The 27,910-nt window shown below is 39.4% G+C and overlaps 1 protein-coding gene across 3 annotated transcripts in view; it reads left to right on the top strand.

Moving 5' to 3' along the window:
* Positions 1 to 26,898, top strand: part of ZSWIM6 (zinc finger SWIM-type containing 6) — a 183,305-nt gene extending 156,407 nt beyond the window's left edge. For all 3 annotated transcript variants that reach the window (XM_044772151.2, XM_044772144.2, XM_044772155.2), the window contains 10 exons: positions 1,437 to 1,616; positions 6,533 to 6,709; positions 6,984 to 7,130; positions 10,698 to 10,844; positions 12,154 to 12,414; positions 16,178 to 16,313; positions 19,238 to 19,395; positions 20,045 to 20,208; positions 22,492 to 22,573; positions 24,167 to 26,898. In XM_044772151.2, coding sequence (XP_044628086.2) covers positions 1,437 to 1,616; positions 6,533 to 6,709; positions 6,984 to 7,130; positions 10,698 to 10,844; positions 12,154 to 12,414; positions 16,178 to 16,313; positions 19,238 to 19,395; positions 20,045 to 20,208; positions 22,492 to 22,573; positions 24,167 to 25,029 — 2,315 coding nt within the window. In that variant the 3' untranslated portion in view covers positions 25,030 to 26,898. The remainder of the gene's footprint in view (positions 1 to 1,436; positions 1,617 to 6,532; positions 6,710 to 6,983; positions 7,131 to 10,697; positions 10,845 to 12,153; positions 12,415 to 16,177; positions 16,314 to 19,237; positions 19,396 to 20,044; positions 20,209 to 22,491; positions 22,574 to 24,166) is intronic.
* Positions 26,899 to 27,910: the final 1,012 nt, after the last annotated feature.

Here is a 27,910-nt window from a genome sequence, read left to right as displayed (position 1 = left end):
TTCTCTCAAGTTTTTGCTTATGTGCCCTCTACAAAGTTCCCCAAACGGGACTCATCTTATGTCCAAACCAGGAGAGAAAAGAGGGGAGAAAAAGTAACAGGAAATCACCACTATGTGGCTTGCTTCTTCAAGTTTTATTTCCCCAGTCTGCTTGCTGTTGTTTACTTTTCAGAGTCCTCCGGTTGCTGTTTTTTGTATTTTGTCCAAAGTTTTTAGTTGTAATCACAGGGAGAGAGAAGTTATAGTGGACTTACACCATATTGACTGATCACATTTTGTTTTTAATTGGCACTTAAAAGTATAGATAAATAGTGAATATTTGTGGCTTAAATAGGTTATGGCCCTTTATTTTCTGTTGGTAAAAGTTATTTGTTATTTAAAATATCAGATTCAAGAACCTTGCTAATTTTAAACGTGGAGGAATATAAAGCATCTCTTTTGGACAAACAAAACATAAACAATGATCATTCTACCTTTATTATTCACTTGGCTGACACAACTGATTAAAATACACACAGACAAACATGTACCTTTTCAAAGAAAAAGTGCTGTGAATAAGCTTTGAAGTAACTGATATCTGTCTTGTTCTGAAATTGGTAAAGTAAAACTTGATCTTTTAAAACTAGTGAAATATTTGCTTCAATAGCTGCCTCTTTGAATGAAGAATGTAGAAAGGAATAATAAATTCTATCAGTACCTTAATTATTTAAATTATGAGTTATTCTTTCTGAATTTATTACGGCTTTTACTTTGAAAAACAAGTGAAATTTTGATTAATGTTTAGTGATTCATTCACATGAAGAAGTAAATTTAGTGATTTTATTTACATAAAGATTAATTCCTGGTTAAATCACTTAGGCAGATATAAGTATGTTGAAGTGAATTTTACTTTTATAAGATCTGTTGATTTATAGTTACACATATTAATTAATAAACATAATAAATTTTGAAATGCTTATAAAGAGACTAGGAAATTGTGTCCATTGTATGCCTTTATGATTTTATTATAAAAAGGTAATCTTAGAAGTACATTTAACTTTTGTGCAGAAGAACCATTTAGAATGGTTTGTTGCAGCATCCGTGTATAAAATCTGTTTGTAAATTAAAGTGGCAAATTGGACCTTGGGGTTGTATTCTTTATTGACTTTTTTGTCCAAAATGTCACAGAAGTAGGAAGGTGATTACAGTTAGCATTTGAAATGTCTTTCGTCTTTCTATGTAACGGTGTTTGGATCTTTGCTTCACATTTGGGCTGTGTTGTCCTCCCTCCATGAAACTTTGTGTGAGTTTTGTGGCTTGGATTAAGGAGAAAATTGAGTTTTAAAAATGGCAGACTTGGGTCCATTTTGAAATGGTTTAAAATTTATCATTAGCTGTTAGAATTGGACATTTTAGTAATTTTTATAAGTTTACTTCCCTCTCTCCCTTTAAATTAGGTGCTCTGTGGATGTGTATAGTTTTAAATCCCCACTGCAAGTTGGAGCAGAAGGCCAGTTGGCTAAAACAGCTGAAAAAGTGGAACAGTGTTGACGTCTGTCCATGGGAAGATGGAAATCACGGCAGTGAATTACCCAACTTAACCAACGCTCTGCCTCAGGGTGCAAATGCCAACCAAGGTGAGTCCACAGTCACATGCTGCTCACTTTATGCTCATATATGTTTATAAGAGTAACTTACAATATATGTAGGAAAATTATTTTACCCACTTAAGAACTTACTGTAACTCAGGACTTAAGTTTTTTTTTTTTTTTTAAAGATTTTATTTTTTTCCTTTTTCTCCCCAAAGCCCCCCAGTACATAGTTGTATATTCTTCGTTGTGGGTCCTTCTAGTTGTGGCATGTGGGACGCTGCCTCAGCGTGGTTTGATGAGCAGTGCCATGTCCGCGCCCAGGATTGGAACCAACGAAACACTGAACATTGAACATTGAAATGTCTTTCGCCTGCATTGGAGCGTGCAAACTTAACCACTCGGCCACGGGGCCAGCCCCAGGACTTAATAAGTTTTGACTGTGAATGTGTGTGTGTGTTTTAATTTTTACCTGAGCCCTTTGTATGCTTCTTTTCATATTCTCAGAATACAGATGGATATAATACTTATTTGTATTAGTATGTGTTAGTATGGCCAATTATTTAGTTTGAGTATTTTTTTTAATTTAAAAATCATGGACTGAAGTGGTAATATATTACTTTGTAGAACAAAATATTGAAAGGTGTGAGTAGCTGTGTGTTTTTATCTCTGTTTGTCAGTTCATATTTGGGCTACTGTTGTAATTTAATCAGTTGAAAATCCTTAGTTGTAGAATCTAGCAAGTAGACAGTTTACGGCTGGGCTGTAGGAGCATGGGATGCTATTGATTTGGACCAGGAAAATTCTTCATGGTGCAGGATTGTCTAGCATATTTATTCCCACCTACTATACGCTATTATTGCCCTCCAGTCTTTGGGACAACTAAGAAATGGTCCCAGACATTTCCAAATGTCCTCTTAAGAACCTCTCTCTCTCATTTCTATCCTCTTATTTTCAGCTTCTCTCTCATTGGATCTGCCCATTTAGCTCAAATCCCTCTCATCTTTAAAAAAATCTTGTTTCCGTGGCCTCATTTTCCCCTCCAGCTACTGAAGAATTTTCTCCTCTCTTTCAGAACCAAATCTTTAACGTAGTTAATTCTTGCAAATAGAAATTTATTTCATGGGGCTGGCCTGATGGCGTAGTGGTTAAGTTCGTGTTAAGCTCTGCTTCAGTTGTCCAGGTTTCGCAGGTTTGGATTCCGGACACAGACCTAGCGCCTCTCATCAAGGCACACTGTGGTGGCATCCCACATAAAATAGAGGAAGATTGGCACAGATGTTAGTTCAGTGATAATCTTTCTCAAGCAAAAAGAGGAAGATTGGCAACAGATCTTAGCTCAGGGCCAATCTTCCTCACCAAAATAAATAAATAAATAAATTTTTTTTCATTCGTTAATTCATGTCACTATGTTTGTGTGACTTTTGTGCTGCTACTGCCTCCTTTCTTTCTTTCTTTTTTTTTGAGAAGACTTGAAAGACTTTAAAGTTATTTGGGTGCAAGATGGGAGTTAAGTGACTCCAGAAGGATCCAAAATCAAGACACTAATTCTGTACGTGCTGGCTCCATTTGGAGCTGGTACTCCTAGAAAGAACTGGACAGTGTGCCGTCTGTGATTGTCATGTTTGCGTAGTGTTTTCAGTCTCTATGAAGGAAGAAAATGATATGTATTACTCCAGAGGGATTTGTCCAATCAAAAAGGAGTTTTAGGTCTTGGGAAAGATGATTGTCTGGCTCTGCTTTGTCTAGAGATATTTGCCTTGGGAATTCAGTATTTGAAATCTGTCACATCTTTATTGCAATTGATGGTTTTATTTAATAACTTCAAAGAAAATAAATGTACCCCTTGTACCCCGTATTTTTTTCCAGAAGCTCAAAATTTTCACGTTTAACAATTCAATGTTTATTCTCTTCCATTGCTGGGAAAGGGTATGCCTCCATCTTCATAGGCAATATCTTTAATCTCCTTCTACTTAGTTATATTTGGAGGTTTCTCTGCATTTCACTCCCCACCTGCTTTTTGGGAATGCTATCCTAACATTTTACACTTTACTTTCCGTTTAGTTCTTTCTCCTTGGTTAAACACGAATATTCCGTAGGCTTTAGAAAGCCTTTAAGAAGTGATCCAGCCTCCAGATGAAACAGTTCATTTCATTTGTGGTTTGACGCAGAGATATGAAGTCAGGACCTAGTTTCTGAGGGCAGTGTTTATCGTTGTTACGCCTAAAGGCACCAGGGCTCCTGCTCTTTAGCAGAATACTCACATCCTCCAGAAGAGCTGTCCAAAGGGACATTTCTTCAGAGGGGCTCTGGTGCTGAGCCCACAGTGCTTCTGCTGGGCTGCTGAGCAGGCTTGCTAGGGGAGAGCCTGTGGTAGCCAGCAGAGCCCGTGGCCATGCCACTGCAGCTGAGCGGAGTGTGCACAGGGTACAGGCCATGGGCGGAACTGCATGTGTTTGCACATTGGAGTGAATGTGAAGGGCAAATCGGGCCCTGTCTTTGCTGAGATTATTTGTTAGAATCAATTAACGACAACTTTAGAATCTACACCCTTAGAAAGAGTAGTTGTTTTTTTTTTTAATATACCAGAATGATGGCCAAATTTTTAGGTAAAAGAACTAATAATTCCCCCTTTTTACTTTTCTGAATTTCCCAAATTTTCTTTAATCAGCATGTATTAATATTATATATACTTTATTAAAAATTTTTTACAAATTTTTATATCATTTAAAAATATTTGGTTAAGATAGTCTGTTTCTCTTTTTTCCATCTTACTGCAAAAATCAAAAACCACAGACATCTAAGATAAAAATGGATCATAATTTTGACACCTAATCAAACCAGTTTTTTATTTGTCTATCTTTTTAGTCATTGTCTATGTACATAATCTTTTTCTTATGTCTTTTATCTTATTATAGACCTTTATATCTTACATTTTCATTTAAAGCTTAATTTCATTGGTGTTTCGTCTTTTTGTTACAATTGGTTTTATTGGTCTCTTAGAGCTCACTGCTGTTGAAAGCCTGATGTGTGTCCTGCACCTTTCTCTGTGTTCGTACAAGCACATACGAACATGGGGAAAGTTAAGGTTTTTCTTTTTTACATGGAATCATACTCTATAGCTTGCTTTTATTATTGATACCAGGGTGAGCCACATTGACAGGTAGAGCTCTAACTCTTTCTTTTAATACATGCGTAGTACTAAGGTGCTCTTTTAAAGTCTCCTTTCACTTTTAAAAATTTTGTTTCTATGATTTGAGCTAAACAAAATAAATGAAACGACAAAGCCACTTACTGATACTTGTGTGAGATTTGGAGTTTGGAGTATTTGATCGCTTGACTACAAGAGGTCATAGAGCCAGTTTCTCGTTGGGTAGGGGTATATGTATTCTGCTCAGCAGAAAGCCCTGATAGGTTCAGAATTCCCTTAAATGTAGGGCTCACTCTTCCCATTTGCTAGGTGTACATCTCTCTGCTGCTAGCAAGGAACCTGGGCAGGACTATAGCGTCAGTTTTTATGTCTCTCAAATGATCTGTCATCCATGCATTTGGATACGTGTGCCATTCAAATAGACGTATCTAAGTTAACCTGAGACCAAGCTGAAGGAGTGTCTGTTTCTGGGAAAGACCTGTCGAAAGCCTTTCGAACAGCTGAAATAGCTGACTTTGGAGTGAAGTTATCTGTATTTTGATCCTGACTGCCGTTGCCTGGCTGTGTGACCTTGGCAAGTCACTTTGTTTCTCTGGATTTTCAGTTCCACTAGCAGTTAGAGGAGTTGGACTGGATGAGTTGTCAGAGCTCTTCTTCTCCATTCAGGGTTTTTTTGTTTTAATGATTTCCTTTGTGTTTGTGCTTAGTCAAAGCTCCAGTGACAGGAAGATGAAACTTTATCAACTAAGGAAGCTCTAGGTTTTGCTTCCCATTTAGTTAAGTGTCGGAACAGTGAGTGGTGATACTTGAGCTAAGTTAAAGTACACGTAGGTAAGAGTAGTTTGTGACCCTGATTTTCAGCTGAGGCTCGCTCAGGGTTGTGCCACAGTTGAAGGTAAGTCTGGAGTGGGGACCCGAAGGGTGGGAGTGCAGGTAGAATTTGCACCATGTTATCCAGAGGAACTGCATAAGGCCAGGCGTTGGAGTGAGAATATCCTTTATTCCCCAAACATTTCTTTTCTTCGTCAGGTCCTGAAACTTGAACCTCTTCGGAGTGTGTGCTTCTGCTCTTTTGTGATGCCCCAGCATACACTATGCTGGGGACATCACACCAGTCATGGAACCTGCCCAGGAGTCAGGAGGCAGCCTGTAGGGGCAAGGTAAGTGCGCTGGTTTGTTTTGTAGCTATGTTGTGTGGCTTTGTGAAATGTTAAATATATGCATTTATGCCCTTTGGGATATAAAGTGGCATTTAATCATTATATCCCAAGAAGCATAATAGTTTTAATTGTGCAAAACCGCACAATATAGTTAAAAAATACAACCAAAAGCACAACCCTCTTGCATATCTTTAAAGGCTGATTGCGTCTTCCTGAAAGGTTCCATGGCTGGTGTCGCATCTCTTGCATAGTGTTTGTGAGAGCTGTCGATCCCATCAGGGCAGCCCACCACGGCACCTCAGAAGTGGGGAGCAGTGAGTTTTCTTGTGACTTTTGTGCCGAGTGCCTCCTTTGAGTGTATTTGGCATGGAAACTAGACTTGACAATTCTTTTTCAGGATGCCTTTAACCTTAGCTTTGATGGCTGCAGAGTGTTTGTGTTTGATAAAACAAGTGAGCGAATGGTGGCTCTTTGGGCTGACTTACCTCCTAGTCCTTAGGACATGAGAGTATTCACCCTTCATCCTTCTGCTTAGGGGGTGCAGGACAATGTGTGTGGATGTGTTCATGAACATCTGGCCACAGAATGGTATGACTGAGTTATTCACATGTGAATAATAGCTGACACGGCTTTCTGAATTGTGGAAAAAACAGATTCATCGAACAGGCCACATCGGACAGTGTTCACCCGAGCCATTGAGGCATGCGATCTCCACTGGCAGGATAGCCACTTGCAGCACATTATCAGCAGTGACCTATACACCAACTACTGTTACCATGACGACACTGAAAACTCCCTCTTTGACTCCCGCGGGTGGCCCCTCTGGCATGGTAAGTGGCCAAACCGGAAAGACATTTCCATGACTTACTTCTTTGTTTAGTTTCTATAGCATTACTGGAGTGGGAGGTAGAGAGTTGAGGTATTCAATGGGAGATGAATGAATGCTTGGCAATAGGAGCTGAGTTTTTCATTCAAATCCAAGTTCAGAAATGGTTTCTTGGGTCTTTTTAATAATATTTTGGGGGAAAACATCTTACTATTAAATACTGTTTTTATAGATACATCTAACAATGGCAACTTTCCCCCGTTAATTTTCTGTTTTAGAACATGTTCCTACAGCCTGTGCAAGAGTGGACGCGTTACGTTCTCATGGGTACCCCAGAGAAGCACTGAGACTAGCAATAGCTATTGTTAACACATTAAGACGGCAGCAACAGAAACAGTTGGAAATGTTCCGAACTCAAAAAAAAGGTGAATGTGAAGGAGTTTGTTTCCGTTAGAATGGGATTCTTGGTGATGACGTCACTAGGGTTTTTGTGCTCTTTGGAGAGAGATGGCTTTTAACAGTGGAGCGACAGAGATGGCCTTACTCACCGCTCATTTGAAATATTTAATAGCTGATTTGTAAGAAATTTTAGGCATTTTTTTTCCTTGGTTGAATGTTGTAAGAAATAAGACTTTTTAAAAAAGTTCCTTAGTTTAGGTTACTTTTTTAAGGGGGAGAATTTTTTTGTTTGAGTAACTATTTAGTATGTCTGAATTATCGAAATGCAACTTAACCAAATATCTTATTTTGTGAAAATGCATTTTAATTCTAACAGTAAGGAATAGACTGCCTATGTTTGACTCCCAGCAGTAGGTCCGAGCTGGAGGCCTTGGGCAGTGACCTGCCCTCTCCGTGATTGAGATTCCTCATCTGTGGAGGGGCTCAGTTGAGGACCTCTCTCAGAGTTGTTGAGAACATTGAACTAGTTAGTTGCTGTAAAGCACTTAAAGCAGGGCCTGGCAGAGTGTGTGAGCACTTTAACACTTTCTAGTTGTAATGATTTGTACATCAGGACAGGATATTTATTTAAAGTGATCAGAACAGAACTCCTAGATTTTTCAAATTCTGTAAATGACATTTGATGAGCCGTCAACTGACAGAACACATTTAACTTCTCTTTATCTCAGTTTATTAATCTTTTAGATTTTAAATAAGCATTACTGAGTAACAGTAATTGCAAAGGGGTTATATTAGATGCGTAAGGCCCTGATCAAAAAAAGAAATATATATGCCTTTTCTGATTAATCCATGCACTTCTTGTTAAGTTTGTTTTGTTTTCACTGTGGAATTTTATTTCTTATTCAGAGAGATAGTTCTAGTTGCTGTGGATTTTTTGGGTTATGTTTTTGTTTTTAATCTTGGTGATTATACACATGTCTAGGGTACAGCTAAAAATGATCCAAAGTTGTTAAAATAGGCTGGAGGTTGGGGTGAGTGTTGTAACATTTAATACCTTCTATATTGGAAGTCTAATAAATGTTAACTAACATTATCATTTATATGATGAAAGAAAATTCCAAAGGTAGAATTTGAACCAAAGAAAGGGGGAGCTCGGCTGGGATTGGAACATAATATCCCCGATAATCATTACTTTGTCCACTTTTTCATGTTCTTCATATCATCGCTGGTTACCAGATGTGTTTACAAAATATGTTTACTTGGCCCTTTGGAAAATTTTTCTGAAATCTCCCTTCCCCTAAACATACAGATCTATGACCAAAAGGGATTTACTTTTGAAAAATATTGAGGCAAACAGAGAAGTGAAGCGCTTTTTATACTGCAAAAAGAGAGCTAGCTCACAATGATTATCTCGTTTTTAAAAATCGTATCATAAAATTTACTAAGAAGTGTTTTTTCTTAAATGAGTTTAATAGAAATGTTGCAATATCTAAGAAATGCAGAGTGTAAAAAGTTCATGTAGGTAAGTTAGAAGGCATGTTGTTAGACTCCTTTGATTGTCTTTGAGGCCACTCTTAGACCCATTTCTCTTTTATCCTGCAAGCAGGATAAAATTAAATATTATTTACTTTTATTTCAGATTATTCTTAGCTATTACTAGGATTACACATCTATACCTATATCTTTCCCTACTTTTTTTGATTTGTCCGTGTTTAAGAACAGGTTTTTCGTAGCTGTTACAATTCTAAATTGCCGTAACAGTTGTTATGTGGCCAAGATTGGTAAATGAAATATCTTGTACATTTTCAATACTATTTGGCGTGATATGTCAGCTTTTTTTTAAATTGAGATATAAGTGACATATAACATTGTTACTTTCAGTGTATAACGTAATGGTTTGATATTTATATATTTCAAAGTGATGATCACCACAATAACTCTAGTTAATATCTGTCACCACACATAGTTACATTTTCTTTTCTTGTGATGAGAGCTTTTAAGATCTCCTTTCTTAGCAACTTTCAAATGTCCTCTACAATATTATTAAGTACAATCACTGTGCTATGCATTACATCCCCAGGACTTATTTGTTTTGTAACAGGAAGCTTGTGCCTTTTGATCCTCTTCACCCATTTTGCCCACGCCCTGCCTCGGGCAACCACCAGTCTGTTCTCTATCTAGGAGCTTGGGTTTTGTTGGCTTTTTTAGATTTCACATGTAAGTGAGATCATATGGTATTTGTCTTTCTCTGTCTTATTTCACTTAGCTTAGTTTGTTGATTGTGAAAAAAAGCGTACTCCTTTTTGGATATTTTTCTTCCATTTCTGTTTTTTCATCAATTTTTGTGTAAAAAGAAAGAGGAAATACCTCATGAAATTTTATCCTTATTTTCCATTACTTGACAATATAGTGTTTTATTTGTGTAAACACACTTCCCTTCACCAAATATATATTTCGAAATGATATGTATATGCATCTATTTTCCCCCATCAAACATTTATATTTAGTTGTTCCCAAAGGTAATGCTCATGTTCTTTTTTCATACCAGTTACATGAAAGCTGGTGACAGAAACCAAAGGAAAAGACCTTTCCAAGGAATCTAGGACCCAACTTGTATAAATTTTAATAGATTGTGCCAGGCCGTGCTTTATTTTTATGTACTGATAGTTGATAGTCCAAAACGGGAAGACTTCTAAAGGAATATTGGATTCATGGAATAACTCTTTAGCTATTTCCAAGCCGAATTTTTTCTTGTATATTTTATATTATATAGAGTTTATTGTATTTTCCTTTATGAAGGAACTACTATTATTTATTACTTTACTAAACAGATGTCAAATATTGCATTATTTACAATGGAATATATCTTAAAATATTTGCAGCTTTTTTCTCAGCACTCTGTAATTTAACTTAAGAACTTGAAAGTGCTAACGTTCTGTGAAGAAAATGAAAAGGCTATGTTTCATCCAAATTACATGTTACCTTCTGCTGTAGTTCCCCTTTGTGGCAAAGGTCCCCTCTTAAATGGCTTACAGATCCATGGTAAGGAGGACTTTCATAAGGTGAGAGGGGAGTAACTTAATGATACTCCTAGGGGGGTCCAGTCTGGCCCAGGCTACAGCTGCCCTCTAGTCTCCAACTTAGACTGACTGAGAGCATCTTCTTAACACAGTTGTAGAGTTATCCACTGGTAACGCCAGGGGGATTCCATTAGACGTCCTCTCTAACGCATCTGCTGGGAAGTGAGGGGTGTTACCCCTAGCTTCTCAGGTGAAAATGTAGAATCCGTTTTTCCTCAGACAACATAATTTAATAGTGTAAGTAGTGATGTTAACCCAGTATCCTGGACACATGAATTAAAACAGATGTTTGGGAGCTGTCCTGGGAAGTTAGTACCTTTTATACTGATTTATAGATGAACCTTTAGAACTCCAAAGAGTTCACAAGTTGGGGATTATATGTGCCTTTGTTTTTTAATTAAAGAGAAATTTCCAACTGAATTCAGTGTTAATTAGTCAGGATGCTGCTATTAAGTGGTAAAGCCTTTCTTGCCTCTACTTCTCTCCATCTGTCAATTCCCTTTTCTTACACAGAGCTCCCGCATAAAAGCATAACCTCGATAACGAATCTGGAGGGCTGGGTTGGACACCCCCTGGACCCTGTGGGCACTCTTTTCAGCAGCCTTATGGAAGCCTGCCGCATTGATGACGAAAGCTTCCCTGGGTTCTCAGATTTTACAGGTAAAACCGTTGACTTTTGTCTCATGTGCTTATTTTCCTAAACCCTGAATGGTACTGGTCATTGTTTTTCTTCGCAGTTTGTTTTATGAATCCCTATGGTTAACGGTACCTACACTTAGCAATAGAGCAGGGAAGTGGGCACGCCCGCATTTTCAGACCGGCTTCTACACACAGGGAGAGTCTTAGAGTCGATAGTTGGCAGCCTGTATCAAGACTTGAAAAATATTTATTCCCTTCTAGTCATTGATTCTGCATCTAAGAATTTATCTGCATTTATGACTATTTTCCAGCATAAAGGCATAAAATAAGGATGTGCATCATGTGGGAGGGAGGAAGGATGATTGTATCCTTTGCTGCTTCCATGGCTGGGTGAGCTCAGAGGGTTAATTATCTTACCTCTCCACAGTTTCTCCTGCGATTGTTGCCTTCATGGATTATTAGTAACCCAGACTCTATCAGGAAGGGTGAAAGGGATCACTCTGAATTTGCTTTCCTTGGGAGTTTGCTGGTTGAAGTTTGTTAAAATTTCTAATAGAGACACCTTAACAGAAAGAAGAGAATGCTCAAAGAATCATTCCTCTTGTGATAACTGATGACTCTTTGATAACAAAAAGGACCTTGAAATTGGGTTGCGTATGTTGTGTTTGCTACTCTTTTCATTATAAAATTTTAACATTGTGATAAAAGTATGGAAACTTTTGTTTTTTTTAAGATTTTATTTTTTTAATTTTTCTCCCCAAAGCCCCCCAGTACATAGTTGTATATTCTTCGTTGTGGGTCCTTCTAGTTGTGGCATGTGGGACGCTGCCTCAGCATGGTCTGAGCAGTGCCATGTCCGCGCCCAGGATTGGAACCAACGAAACACTGGGCCGCCTGCAGCGGAGCACGTGAACTTAACCACTCGGCCACGGGGCCAGCCCCTGGAAACTTTCTTTTTTTAATGCCAGGCTTTAAAAAATTGGTAACTATTGCAGTGTAATTTTACTCTTGTTTAATTAAATTTTTTTCACTCAAGTATTTTTAGTAGAACAGTCTTAGATTTCTGGTTTTCTTTGGTGATTCATTTTCAATGGGAGCAAAATATTTGTAATAGTCTATTTCTTAAAACATACACATTTAGCCATTCATGATCATTTTTAAAAAGATATTGGAAAACTATGCACTTTAACCTAAAACACGTGTTTTCTGGCCTTCTTGGAATTAAGTCAATAACTCCTTTAATAGTACTGAGTAAAATAAATATTTGTACCTATCAGAGTACCTGCAAAAGTAGTTTCTGAACTCTGAATTCTTTTGTCACATTTTATAGAGAATATGGGACAGTGCAAGTCTCTGGAATACCAGCATCTCCCTGCACACAAATTCTTGGAAGAAGGGGAATCCTATTTAACGCTAGCTGTGGAGGTGGCCCTGATAGGGCTGGGACAGCAGCGTATCATGCCTGATGGGCTGTACACACAAGAGAAGGTTTGCCGGAATGAGGAGCAGCTCATTTCCAAGCTTCAGGAAATTGAATTGGATGACACACTGGTGAAAATTTTTCGCAAGCAAGCAGTCTTCCTATTAGAAGGTAATTTGATAAAGAAGTTTTCTACTTGTTTAGCCTATTTTATTTAGGCACTTAAGCTTTCTTACGTTGAGAGTACTGTATGAATGTATTTAATATGGTAATTATCCTGATTGGTATAGTCATTGAGTGTCATAGGCGTGTTCACCATCCAAAAAATAGTATTACTTAATAAAAAACTACAAGAGTTTAGATCTGTACCATTTGACTTAGGTAGTCATGTAGGATAGCCTGTTAGAAATGTCACATTTAACACCACAAGCTTTGAAAAGAACTTTTTATTCATGCTATGTTGTTCCTGAGATAAATTGCGAGTTTAATATTTAGTGAATTATTGCTGATAGCCATGTCCCTCTTTGCTTAATCCATTAAATAATAAAATGGAAATTGGTTGGCATTCCTCTGAAATATTGGCTGTTACGTGACATCTGGGTTTTGAGTATGTCCTTTGCACACACAAACAATGGTCTGAAGGCTGCGGGAGTGAATTTCCATTGCACTGACTAATTACTTCAGAGAATTCATTAGGTCTAGATCCCCCCAGTTAAAAGTTGCATAGAATCTCTAAGGCAAAGTCTAGTTTTCTTCTTTTTATAAGGTCAAGAGCTAAAAGACCTAAAAATTTTAATTGGCATTATTTAAAAAATTTTTTTTTTCTTGAAAAGAGTAAGTGTAATTGGTATGGTAACCTAATCTTTTGCACAAATGTAGGTGATGTCTAAAGGGTAAAATTGCTTCTCTCAAGTACGTGCGTGTTATTACTGTGGGCCTCTCTGTGACTGAGAGGCTCCCAAAGTGTGGCATCTTCATCTTATGTTCAGAACTGTTAGCGAAGGGGAAAGGATGCAGAGAAGACAGCATTTCAAAATCTCTTATTTGTCCAAAGCTAAAGATCTATTTGAAGGAACATATTTACATCAAATATATTATACATTTGTATGTTTTAGAAATGCATTTTAAAGGGAAAATGTTCTTCTTAATGACATGCTTAATTTTGGTAAAAATTCCTAATAATATTTTGAAGCACTCTCCTGAAGTTTTTTTTCCTTCTAAAGCTAGAAGCCTGTCTTGGCAAATTTCAGGTGATCTTGATTCTTTCATTCCTGTTTTCTTTGATATAAGCAGTTTTGTTAGCCACAAACTTTTATGCTGGCTCTTAGTACCTGATGTGATTTCACTTAACTGATGGATAAGAAGAGGGTGCATGCTTTTCAAAGTTGATAGTGCCTGTTCTGTTTATCATTTGTTTTTTTAACTGTCTCCATGTTCATTACTCACAAATATTTTTTAACTTTGTCTGAGTCTGTGGTTAGTTCCTCCCCATGAGACGTTTCTGTGAGAACCGTGCCTGATAAGGAGCGTTGCTGACTCATCCCAGCCTCCTCTCCTTTCGCGACCCCACAGGGGCCGCGGAGAGTGAGTGGGTGGTGCAGGACAGGAAGTGGTCTGAGGGGAGCCAGGACCCGTTTCGGTGTGCTCCAGGAGATAAGCACCCCATGACTCAGTTGACTGCACTGGGGCACGAAGTTCTTCGTGCATTTTCACTCTGCGAATTTGAGGGGCAAACTGGTTAGCAGATTCCTGTGTCTGAAAAAGAGGAAGCAGTAACCCTGCACTGCTGCTGCATGTTAATCACTTCTGGACACAATATTGGGCTGTTGGGTCAATTGGCATATTGGAAAAGCACTTTTGGGGAACCTAGTACCAAATCTCAGTTTTTCATTATTCAGTATCCTGGAGTTCAGGGATTACACTGATTATTAATCCACAGATAATTCTGTGATACCTGATTGAATGTTTTACTTGTTGGGAGGTATCATAACAAAGTGCTGATTATGCATCCTGGCTTTCCCTGCATAGTAGAGAAAGGTAATTTGATGGTTTAAGGGAAACATTGGAAGGAAATAGAGGAGAAATGAATAACATGGATAACCTACAAGTTTGCTAGAATTAGTTCTTAAGTAAAATAGAGTTAGTGTCTTAGTCTGCTCAGGCTGCCATGACAGAATACCACAGACTGGGCAGCTCAAACAACAGATACTTACTTCTCACAGTTCTGGAGGCTGGGACTCCAAGATCAAGGTGCTAGCCAGTTTGATTTCTGGTGAGGGCCCTCTTCCTGGCTTGTAGATGGCTCTCTTCTCCCCTACCCTCAGGAGGCAGAGAGAGAGACAGCAAGAGCCAGTGAGCGCTCAGGGCTCTCAGATGTCCTTTCATAGAAGGACATTAATCTTATTGGATCAGGGCCCCACCGTGTGACCTCATTTAACCTTCCTTACCTCCACAAAGGCCGTGTCTCCACATACACTCACATTGGGAGTTGGGGCTTCAACATAAGAATTGGAGTGGTGATACAAACACTCAGTCCATAATAATAAATAATATGGCCTCATTATCTGAACTAAAGCTGGAACTCTCTACTGCTATATCAACTTTTGTAGGACATCAATCACTAAAACGTTTTTAAATGTCTAAAGACAGGAAAAAGATCAATAGATTTGGTAAAATTAGAAATCTAGGATGGATTTTAGTTTGCCTGGGTAAAAAAATAAGTTATTTGATTTTCAAAGTCCTTAAGAAGTGAACAATTCAAAAATACTAACCAAAAAATAAAACAATAAAATTTAAAAATAACCTCTATTAAAATGATCTAGAATGTGTCATGTTCCTACCCACTGCCCAGTTCAGTAACTTCTCTCACTGTTGTTCTGAACTGTACTTCTTGCATTCTAAACTCTTTGCCAGGCTGATTTTTCTTGTGGAAAACAAACGTATTAGGTACTTTGAGCAATAGTGTCATGGTTCATAATTGTAGAAATCATGAAACAGATGTTACCTAAAGGTGACATGGAAACTAATATATTAAACATTTTACAGTAACTAAACCTCAAAGTACCTAAGTGGAAAGTAGTTGAACTAACCACTGTGGTTTCCTTTCACAATTTATTTTAAAGTTTGTATGCTCTTCTTAGGGCAGCATTCAGAGAGCACACAGGGGAGGGGAAGTCAGGCCTGCCACCAGGCCTGTCATAACTTAAATGAGTTTTGACAGCTGAAATAGAATTTTGCTTTTAAAATTGGTCTTTTTGGAGCCCAAAAAGTGGTAGATTTTCACTTCCTTTAATTTTTTTTTCTTTTGCCTACGGTGAGTATCAGATGGTTAACCAACTTTTCTTTCATTAATCCTTTCTGTGAATTGTCATCCATTTCTGCTTATTAGTAACGACAATGTTTAAAGTCTTTGCATTGGAATTTGTGGTTCAGAATCCCCACCCCTCCCCACTGAAGCAGGGCACTCTTTTCTGGAAACCTGGCTTGTCTGGGCCCCTCAGACTGATTGGGTCTAGGGGCGGTTTCCACAGTTAAGCTGCAGAGTCATCTGTGCATTTGAAAATCTGGATGCTCACATATCACATGTTGAGAGAGGATGTTTTCTTGAATTCAGTGAGGTTTTATGCTTCATCGGGTTTCTTTCTCTGAAGCAGTTACAATGTGAGAGAGCTCTGCCCTTGCTTCTGTGATTCTCGTTTTAGCTGTGTACCGTTGGGGGGTTGTTCCTGAACTGAAGTTGATACTAGATACCATACCCTGTAGAATCATTTTTGACTAAGAGTTGTATTCCTTTCTACTGTGTCACTTAGATTACATTCTTAACTAAATTAGCTTGTATATGTTATAACTTTGCATAAAAATTTTAAAATATACTTTACAAGAAGTTTCAGTTCCTTTTTTAGGAGTGTAAAATGTGTATGCTCTCTTCCCACAGCCGGACCATATAGTGGTTTAGGCGAAATAATCCATCGGGAGAGCGTTCCAATGCACACATTTGCCAAGTATCTCTTCACCTCTCTCCTACCTCATGATGCTGAATTGGCATACAAAATCGCACTGAGAGCAATGCGGTACGTATCCACAGCCCAGCGGGCCACAGCGATCCAAGTTCCCCACTGGGAAAAATGGCCGTTAACTGACTTGTCATTCATTCATGTTTCTTGTAGGCAGCAGAAAAGCTGAAGAGACTATTTCTTTATGCTTCTTGGATTGTTGTGGTTGTGGTTTGTTTGTTGGCTTGTTTTAAAGTAAGGGAAGAATTGTATCATTTACTGCTGTCATACTCATGCTCATGGTGGCTTTTTCCTACTTTTTTTTGAAGCTAGAATTTGGGAATAGAAAATAATTTCAGGCCAAGTTAACCACAGGCAGCAAAGTTGGAACCTTCCTAAATAATTAATTGTTTTGAAAAATTAGATTTTTGCAACAAGTGGTAATTAATAAGTATACCTGACTGACTGTAATAATTGAGGGGTCCCTTCACAGCTGCTGTCCTTCCCCGTTCCATCAATAGTACAGGAAGGCCATCATCTCACTGGAGGGAGAGAGAAGCCGGCACCTATGTCGGGTGTTGGAGGCATCGCGCTTACGGGTCTCCTAGGATCTGCCCACCTCAGCTCTGACTGCTTCCAGCTCCTCCGCAGCCCCTCCTTTTCAGTCATAACGTTAGAATACGTTGTTCTCTGCCACTCTCCTTTCTGTTTTCACTTTCCTTTTTCAAGTCAATTCGCCAAATTATTTTTTATCATGAACTTGTTCTAGGTAAATATTTTTTGATGAATTCAAGATTATGTTTTTCAATCTTAGAAGTAGCCTATTAAACTTTAAGAACCTGAAAGGAATATCCACCTTTCTTAACACATGAGCTTTTCCTTTTTTTCTAAATTAAAACACTCCTATGTTAAAGTACAGATTAAAGCCTGTTATAGTCACCTAAAGACAAGCCATATCCCCACCTACAAGCTTGGGGTGCTGGAGAATAGTTTGACCCCATAGAAGCTTTTCCTCAGAGTCTGTGTCTGCAACCAGTGTAGCAGACTCAAAAACAAATCCTTGCCTGTGTGACTGTTGCTTATGTCTCTCAGGAGGCCGCATTTTTATGAATAGAGCGTGTGTGTGTGTGTGTGTGTGTGTGTGTACCTGTGTGTCAGTGTGTATTGAGGCTGACATCCTTTAATTTGACATACTTTCCTTGGCAACAAGAAATCTCATTAACCTATCAGAGAAACCTTATAAGTTCTCTTGTCTATTTTTAAAATACCAAAAAGTAAATAGCTAATACAAACAAAAGTTCCCCACCAAATTACTTTATACCACTTGGTATGTATTTTAGAGCACAGTTTATGAGTTCCTATTCCCAATTTTGGAAGCTGAAATGGAAGTTGTCAGATGAAGACAGATGCTCAGCTCTATACTTATTCAAATCCTTAGAATTCTGCTCCTGTTGTAACGGGAAGGATGATGGTGTTGTGATGCCACCAGATGCTATTGCCACGGCCACTGTTAAGTTTAAGGGTAAAATAGCATAAGCTTTTTCTGTGATTCTGGCTTGTGTGAAGGTGTCTGCCAGGCGGAAAGGCTTGCTTTTCTAACGCTTGCAAACTCATTGATGTTCACCCTTGGTTGCTGCCCCGGCAGTTTGTTCAGGGGGATCCCAGCAAACACCAGGGACATTGTCTTCCACCTCTTCTCTTCTTCTTCCTGCCACTACTCTGCCGGCCACAGAACTGCCATGGAAGGGAGGCGGTGTGACCTCCTCCAGCATCTCAAGGCCTCCAGGGGAACAGGAAGGAAAGAGACTTGTAGCTTATTTGCTTCTTGGTCCTTCTGGAAGTAGGGGCAGGCGGGAGCTGAGCAAGGACTTCTCTAGCACTCATTTCTCCTCTTTCTGGGAATGTTGACTAGTTTCCTCTACAGCAACTCTGAAAAGCTCTGCCCGTGAATACAGGGACATTCTGGGTGTCTTAAAAAGCTAAAATAGCAACCCCACCAAAATTCTTATTACTTAATTTCCTACCATGTCACCCTCTAATGCCACCATCTCTTTGTCCCTAGATAAAAGGAAAAGGTGGGGAGGCATTTGTCTTACCAGAGCAGTCACTGCTCTTCGGTGGGGCCCCAAGGCCAGCATCACACCCCGAGCTGCTAACTCCTTTTTGTCCCCAGCTCTTATTCCATAGTCCCTAACACTGGTGTTCTGAGTGTGCAGGTCAGTGTTTTGATGACTGGGAAGGAATTAGTGCAGTTGTAGCTACTCTGCTGGTCTCTTTGGTACTTATATTTGAAAGAGATCACTAAGCTTGTATTTCATTTTCAATAATTGTCCTTTATTTGTCAACATGTTCTTAATCAAAGATTGAGTGAAATCAGAAAACACAGTGAATTTATGCAAGACTGTCAGGGGACAAATACTTGGATCATTTGCATTCCTCATCGCCTATGTGATGGATAGAACATGTTCTAACTACAAATTCCTGAAGTAATAAGGAACTAATTCTGTAGAAAGTGTGAATATGTGGAAAGGAAGTCATTTTTGTTTTTACTTCCCCTCTCTGTTTTCGTAAGTTTAGCTTATTTGTCTCAGCTATGCACTGATACCTGCCTGTTGTCATCCCAGCCTTAAATATTCCCTTGACACTCGGTTTCTCCTGATTTTTGTTTTTTAGTGAATGAGAAGATTAAAAAATATTAATGTAGGTAAACATCAAGACTTGTGTTTCAGACCTTTAATTTTTACATCTTAATTTCCTTGAATATTGCAATTTTCTGAGTGATACTAAAGAAAGGAAATCTCTTAGGTTTGGGTAACAAGCAATTAACAAAGTGACTGTGGCAGCCAAACAATAGAGTATAGCTGTCCCAGCTCCTCCTGCATCAAGGACCTGAACAGCTTCTCCCCGCATCTACCTACTCCTCTGGCTTCCGGCCAGTCCCTGTGGCCAAAGTGATAAACAAGTAATAACTGGGAGCCACCTGCCTTGTCTTCTCATTACAGGTTACTAGTATTGGAATCTACTGCTCCAACGGGAGACCTCACCCGCCCACACCACATTGCATCAGTTGTTCCCAACCGATACCCTCGTTGGTTCACTCTAAGCCACATAGAATCCCAGCAGTGTGAGCTGGCATCCACCATGCTGACTGCTGCCAAAGGTACTGAGCTGTCCTGAGGCCTTGTGATTATTTTGTTAGTTTGCCTTTTTTTTTTTAAGGATCATATTTTCTATCAAATTCTCGATAGTGATGCTAACGTTAGATTGTAAAGGATCCTTTTCTTTAGACATTAACTTATGAGACAAAATAGGTGCTATTCATTTGAACTTGGCATTTTCCTTGAGCAACTGCGTCATTAAACCTGTTGCTAGCAGGGTTCAGGTTTAGTTAGCATGCCATGTAAACGGTAGTTGAGGATCAGGAGCGGATTAAAAAGCTAGGTTACATGTATTTTCTCCTTGAAATATTCACCAAAGATACATAAGTAGGAAGTAGGAGAAGTATTTACTATCTCATGTTGGTTCTGGGTCACATGTGCTTTTAATCATTGAGGGTGTGTCCCGGGGTATCTTGTTTTAAAGCCCAGATTCTTAGGCATTGCAGTAACCTTGGGACACTTAGTTGTAACATCTGTGCCATCTGTGAACATTTCAGGTAAATTAACTTGTGCTTTATTGTTTTGTTTTGTTTCCTTTTTTCCCTCCCTTTGTGTGTGCATGTGCGTCTGTATGTGCATGTTGTTATATGATTGATTGTTTGTTTGTTTGCTTTACTTTGATTTGGTTTGGTTTTCCCTTGTTCATTGCAGGTGATGTTCGGAGGCTGGAAACAGTGTTAGAATCCATCCAGAAAAACATTCACTCCTCATCCCACATCTTCAAGCTTGCCCAAGATGCATTTAAAATAGCAACTCTCATGGACAGTTTGCCAGACATCACTCTTTTGAAAGTGTCTCTGGAGCTGGGTCTGCAGGTTCGTGACTGGTGGGCTTCCTTGGGGCACGGAGGACTGCTACCTCCAGGCACCATCTTACTGAGGTTTCTCTTTGTTTGGGTTCGTTAGTGCTGGTAAATGACTCTTTGGTGCACAAATCTGTTAGGCTTCCGGAGAGCACTGTACTCAGAGTGGTGGTCATTCCCTGCTCCACGGGACTGCTGCCTGAGAGGCAGGGGCTTACATTTAGAAGCCCTATTAGTATCTTTCAATAAAAAAAATAATTTTCTGATTTACAGCCTTAACGTCACTGCATGGAGAATTATTTCTAATAAGAGGCTTAAATAAAGCCATCATGTATAATAAAGATTCAGCTGTTAGGGTTAAATTTTTAGAGGAAGTGTGCATTTTTATTGATGTTTGCATTTTCATAAAGGTGGGCAGTTCTGGCTCCTTTTTATAACCCTGAGAAAATGAAGTACAGGAGGAACGACTGGGCCAGGGTCCAGTTTCAGCTTCCAGCAGGCCTGCTTAGACACATGACCAAGGACATTTTGAGTTAGTCGTGCAGATAGGTGTTTGCTTCCTTATAGTTTCTGAAAAGATTACTGTGTAAACCAGGAACTGAAAAGTTTGTGTTTCTTCTCAGGGAATCTCTGTTAACGTTTGTTCCTTACCCCCTAATAAAAAGCAATGAAAGAAATTGTTATCCTTCAGTTACCTAAAGTATGGGGAATACAATGCCCTGATTAGATGATTAATCTGGTTTTCTAGTTATGAATTCTTCCAGTGATTAATAATAAAGTTTAAAGAAAGGAATTACAGGAAAATGTACTTCCCATATATAGTGCTGTACAAGCAGACAGTCTTAGGAGATTGCATTTAAGCTATACAATGCATTTTAGAAGTTTCTTTTTAAAAATAAATTTTTGTTATTTGTCATATTTTATCATCATTTGCCTCTTAAAGGTATGATGCAGAAAGAACCATTAACACGGGGCCGGCCCGGTGGCGCAGCAGTTAAGTTCTCACGTTCCACTTCTCGGCGGCCCAGGGTTCGCTGGTTCGGATCCCGGGTGCGGACATGGCACTGCTTGGCAGCCATGCTGTGGTAGGCGTCCCACGTATAAACTAGAGGAAGATGGGCACGGATGTTAGCTCAGAGCCAGGCTTCCTCAGCAAAAAGAGGAGGACTGGCAGTAGTTAGCTGAGGGCTAATCTTCCTCCAAAAAAAAAAAAAAACAAACAAACAAACAAAAAAAAAAAAAAGAAAGAACCATTAACACAAGCTTTCTCGTTATTTGGAAGTCTGGCAGATTTTTTGGATAAATGGCAAACTGCTGAGAGCTCATACCCTGCCTCATTCTTTCCAGGCCCCAGAAAGGAATCCCACAAGGCCTTTCCAAAGCTTTAGGAGTGTTATGTCCCTGGATGTTCTGAATCTTAAAGAACAGGGAAAGCAAGCAGGAAGAGATGGATAATTTGTGTGTGTGTGAGGAAGGTTGGCCCTGAGCTAACATCTGTTGCCAATCTTCCTCTTTTTGCTTGAGGAAGATTGGCCCTGAGCTAACATCTGTGCCAGTCTTCCTCTGTTTTATGTGGGATGCCGCCACAGTGTGGCTTGATGAGTGGTGTGTAGGTCCGAGCCTGGGATCTGAACCCGCACACCCTGGGCTGCCAAAGCGGAGAACAAGAGCTTAACCACCACACCACCTGGCTGACCCCGAGATGGATAATTTTATGTTAGGATCTCTTATTAGAAAGTGAAAAACAAAATCAAATCACTAATGATGCCAACGATGATATCTTTCCATAGACCTGGGGTTATCTTCATAATCACCAGAAAAGAGCAATCAGAGATTGAAGGAATAACTATAATGATTATTATAAAATACCCCTTTGCCAATTGAGGGTTCCTAGTCAGAATTAATTCATGAAGAGCCTCAGAAATCTAGAACCAGGGAATGTTAAAGCTGGGGAGGAGAAGGCGGCATGGACTGTGTTTAATGCTCCAGTCCAGCCTCTGATTTTGCAGATGAGAAGAGTGATTGATTGAGTGACTTGCCCAGGATGCCACATCTGGTCTGCTGGCCCGCTAGGAATAGAATGTGGACCTCCTGCCTCTTAGGTTATGGGGCAAGGCCAGCTAGGGAAGCCATGGACAACTCTAAATTCATGGGCAGAGCTTTGTTCTAAAGAAGGCTTTCCATCCACCCCGTAGTAGGGAGTGTGCCTAGTAATTTATACCTTGTAATGAATTGTTTTCTTTTTCCATTGACTTAGGATAATCTTCCAAAACGTTTTGTTATCCTGTCTTTATAGGTTATGCGAATGACACTGTCTACCTTAAATTGGCGACGGCGGGAGATGGTCAGGTGGCTGGTAACCTGTGCTACTGAAGTGGGTAGGTCAGCTTGGGAGGAGGAGCTTTCCCAGGTGCCTCATGGTTGGATTTAACTCATCATTTCCAGATGGAAGAGCGTCGTTACTCTTTTACGTTGACTGCTCCAAGGCTCCTGCCCCTTCCCCCAACCCCCAGCTCCACCCTTCAGTTATACACACTTGCGTTGGTCCTCTTCCAAACTGTCACGTTTGTGGGGCTCTAACCTCTTGTTTAAAATGGAGCAAGTCAGAGAGTAAATATTTTTTTCTTCAGTTCTGTCACTCTTCAGGGCCTTTCATAACCTTATGTGGTAATCAAGTTTACAGTTTTATATTAAAGGGTTCCAGAGTGAATCTTGGGTAGATTGGAAACCACCTTTGAAACTAACTTGAGACTGTAGGTTAGTGGCTCAGTCCATTTTAATGAAAATAATGTGAAGTTATCTAGTTGCACTGCGTTTTTTCTTCTTCCTCTGAGGGCGAATGTCGTGGTATCCAGCCAAGATATGACCACTGGGTGTGGTTTAGGTGAGCTCTCAGATGTGTGAGAATGTGGAGCCAGCTGTAAGAGGATCCCGTGGCTGCCTGTGAGCTGCAGTGTGTGAGACCCGCCAGCCAGATTTCTCCCCCTGCAGCAGGACGTCAGTACTAAGGACAAACACAAACAAACAAACACAAACAAAATGGGGGCTGTTTAAAATAGATGTTGGTTAAACTCTCTTCCTGTTTGCATCAGAAAAGTACACACAGCTCTTGCTGAGAAGTCACTGTCACCTCAGTGTTTAGATACACAGTAGACACTGTAAAATTCTTTTTTTTTTCTTTTATTACTCAATAATGGTTTGTTATTTTGGAAAAAGGAAAATTGATCTCAGTTTAAAAATTAGGTTTAGATTATTGAAGTGATGTTTTAGTGAAGCAATACAGAGATAATAGCAGTTCCAGAAGTGCCACTCAACTTCTCTACCCCTGCACCAGCATATACAGCTAATTTCTCTCTGCAATTTAGCACCTTTTCTTTACATCACTCACGTTTAGGATTTTCCTACAGTTGAGGCATATTGGGTCTCTGTGCTTAAAATGGTTAAAGACCTGTCAGCTGTTTCTAACATCTGAGTCATCTGTAGGTCTGCTTCTCTTGGCTTTTTTCTCTTGATTATGGGTTACAGTTTCCTGCTTCTTTGTGTGTCTTAATCATTTTGTATTGTGCATACTTTAAACTTACACACAATCACACCATATAAAGGTTCTCTATTTTGGTGAGAGTTGTAGTTTTTCAGACACAAATTCTGTAGTTGGTAACTGACAGGAGGCCCCAGTGAACTAGAACTCATTAGCAAAAAGCCATTGTCTGAAATGGCAAGCAGCACAGTGCAAATACCAGCTACCGAGAGGATTAGTTCTTTATTACAGCAAGTTCGTGTTCCTTTCAGGCATTTCACTGAATAACAATCTGTGATAACCTTATTCTAAAAGCTTGCTCCCAGGCACATTACCTTACAGGGTTTTCTGGCCCAGCTCGTGTCCTGTGATGGTTAACAATGTAAGCATTGATTATAAAGTGGAAATAGGCAGCCTCCTCGTCAGTAATAGGGCTTCTCTGTGTTCCTTGCAGGTGTTTATGCCCTGGATAGCATCATGCAGAGCTGGTTTACGCTCTTTACTCCCACTGAGGCCACAAGTATAGTTGCGACCACCGTGATGTCCAACAGCACCATCGTCCGTCTCCACCTGGACTGCCACCAGCAGGAAAAGCTGGCCAGCAGTGCCCGGACACTCGCACTGCAGTGCGCCATGAAGGACCCTCAGAACTGTGCCCTCTCTGCGCTGACCCTGTGCGAAAAGGATCACATAGCTTTTGAGACGGCGTACCAAATTGTTCTCGACGCTGCTACAACCGGCATGAGCTACACCCAGCTCTTTACGATAGCACGGTACATGGAGCACCGTGGGTACCCCATGAGGGCCTACAAGCTGGCCACCCTGGCCATGACCCATCTCAACCTGAGCTACAATCAGGACACGCACCCTGCCATTAATGACGTTTTGTGGGCCTGTGCGCTCAGCCACTCCCTCGGTAAAAATGAGCTTGCAGCTATAATACCTCTGGTGGTCAAGAGTGTCAAGTGTGCAACGGTACTGTCAGACATTTTGCGCAGATGCACCCTGACCACTCCTGGCATGGTGGGACTTCACGGAAGGAGGAACTCTGGTAAGCTCATGTCACTGGACAAAGCCCCCTTGAGGCAACTCCTGGATGCCACGATCGGGGCCTATATCAACACAACGCACTCACGACTCACGCACATCAGTCCTCGGCACTATAGTGAGTTTATCGAGTTCCTCAGCAAGGCCCGAGAGACCTTCCTAATGGCGCATGATGGACACATTCAGTTTACACAGTTTATTGACAACCTGAAACAAATCTACAAAGGCAAAAAGAAACTGATGATGCTGGTTCGGGAGAGGTTCGGTTGATGGAACTCGGATGAGTGGGGGCGGGGGGTGGGCGGGGAGGGGCGGTTTGTTTTTACTTGAGCCTGCCTTTGTACCCTTTTTAACTTAAAGAACAGAGCCACACCGGTATTATATGTGTATAGTTCTATTGCGTTTGCTGACTAAATTGTCATGTTGTGAAAGTTTGTGTGTTTTTAATTTTTTCCCTTTTTCTTTCTTTTTTTTTTTCTTTCCTTTTGTTATATTTTTTTAGTTCTTTTTTTGGTTTTGTATGAGAGAGAGGTTAAAAAGGTTTGGTTTACACTGAGTATATGTTGTCGAGTGGCAAAAGTCCACACAGCTCTCCTGTTTTCTGTCTACGTTCACAGCCTCAAAAAAAGTAATCGAAATGGCTTTAAAACCAAACAGAACACCTCCATCCTGTGATAAGTACCTCGAATGGATTCAGCTTTACTCCTTTGTAACTCATCTTTACATTTTCAGCATATTTAAACAAACCAACAAAATGAAATACTAATAGTTAAAAGGCTGACCCACGTGGCTTTGCAGTGCTGTTCGTCCAGAAGCATGGCACACGATGCTTGTGCATGTGGAAACTTCGCGACTGTCAACATACATTCTCAGGGATTTATCAAAAAAAATTAAAAAAAGAATGAGAGCATTTATTGTACTGTATATATATTATAGTATATGTCTGAATATTGAAAATATAACATTAACTAATTTATAAAAAATATTCTATGTAATGCAAAATACTTGAAGCTGCAGTAGCTTGGTTTTAAACAAAAACAAAAAAAACTGAGAGAAAACCTATCAGAAGGACTAAAAGTGCGCCTTGCTTCAGGGTTGGCTCAGGCGGTGAACTTCATGCTGGGCGTCTATGCAGAGCCACCTTCTGGATTGCATGGTTGGACTGAGATCTATTGGGAGAAATTCTATATGTATATATATTTATACAACTTCTGTATACATATATATATGTATACACATAGACACAAGACACACCACCACCACCACCGACAACAACCACTACACCACACATGCTTGTAACAGGCACTAGAATAAAGAGGGACAACAAAATCCACAGCCAGAGCAGCAAGCCTTAGCATTAAGAATATACAGTATGCCGGAACTGGGGTTCGTGCCTCCTAGCCTAGGAAACTTAAAAGAAATATCCTTTTGACACAAAACGCAAAATGTTTTCCAAGACAATTGACATATGATACATTACGCCTTTGCAGTGAGCTAATAATAAGCTAACCTTTGTGCACAAGTAACATTATATATATTATAGATCTATTCTGCATAGGTATTTTGACTTTGTGCAGGACAGAAAGTTGTGTAGGTATGACTGTTCTACTTTTCAGTTTTCGTTCTTTTTTTTTAAATATGTTTTATTTTCTCTAGAATTACTCAAAACGAAAGCAGCCTTCTATCTTGCCTTGTCTTAATGCTTTAAAATAACCAAACTGGAGATCTAACTACCAAACTGTTCATTATATTATTAAATACCAACTTTGGTTACAGTATAGTGTCTTTACTTTAGCTGATGGTTCTGTAATCTTGTGCTTTTTAAAGCAATTTTTATGTTTTGGTGCAAAAGTTGTCCAGTGTCTCTTGTTCCCTTCATTAGAGAACATGCTAGAGGTATGTTTGTAGGTATTTTTGTTTAGAAGAACTATTTCATGCGCTCCATTTTATTTATTATAATAGGTAAAAAGAAAAAAAAAAGGTTGTACTTCATCACCCATGTAAACATGCTCATGAAGTTGAAAGTAATTAAGATTTGATACACTGATATCAATTTATTTATGTAACTAAATCACTGTTTTATAAACTTGTTAATGATCAACAATTTTTGTTTTGATTAAAATTAGTTTTTTGAAAGTTGATTCTGCCTCCTTTATGGTATATCTCTTATTACACTTGAATTTGGTGATTATAGACCTGGGTGTTATGACATCTCCAAGTGTTTAATTCTATATTAATTCATCTGATAAATATGTATGTACTGTTTTCTAAGCCCTGGAGATATAATGGTGAACAAAACCAGACACGGAAGCTTAACTCTCTGCTTAGTGGAGGAGACAGGCATAAATCAGATAATCACAAAGATAAAATATGAGACAGAACAGCCAGTTTTTCTTCAGTCTGTACACTTGGTCATTCGTCCCTAATTAATAAGCTATAATTAGGATGCCCAGTACTTAATATATTTAATAAATGCTAAGTTTATGAGAGGTTTTTGTGTGTGTTTGTGGTTTAAAAAGAAATTGTATTGTAAGGGGTAAATGCGATATATGCATTGTAAGGATCCGTACAACCCTCCTCCATCAAAGATCTGTATGTAAAATGATGCAAATGTACTTTGGTTTTTTGTGTGTGGTAGGAAGACACATCATGAAATTTGCAATCGTAGCCATTTTTTAAGTGTACAGCTCAGCAATGTTCAGTATATTTGCGTTGATGTGAAACAGACCCCCAGAACTTCCTCATCTTGCAGAACTAAACTCTATGCCTGTTAAACAACTCCCCTATTTCTCCCTTCCACTAGACCCTGGTAACCACCATTCTCCTTTCTCTCTGTGTGAAGTTGATTACTCTAGAGACCTCACGTAAGTGGGATTATACAGTATTTGTCGTTTTGTGACTAACTTAGTTCACTTAGCAGAGTGTCCTCCATGTTCACCCATGTCTAGCATGTGAGAGGGTTTCCTTCCTTTTAAAAGCTGCATGGTATTCCATTGTATGTATATACCACATTTTGTTTATTTATCCATCAGATATCTGGGTTGCTTCTACCTCTTGGCTATTGTAAATAGTGCTGCTGTGAACTTGGATGTGCAAGTATCTCTTTGATACTTCCTGCGTGCAGTTCTTGTAGATATATATCTGGAAGTGA

The sequence above is a fragment of the Equus asinus genome, chromosome 10 (genome assembly GCF_041296235.1).
Source record: "Equus asinus isolate D_3611 breed Donkey chromosome 10, EquAss-T2T_v2, whole genome shotgun sequence".
Taxonomy (NCBI): domain Eukaryota; kingdom Metazoa; phylum Chordata; class Mammalia; order Perissodactyla; family Equidae; genus Equus; species Equus asinus.
Note: the sequence above shows the minus strand (reverse complement) of the source record. Positions and strands in the feature narration are given on the sequence as shown.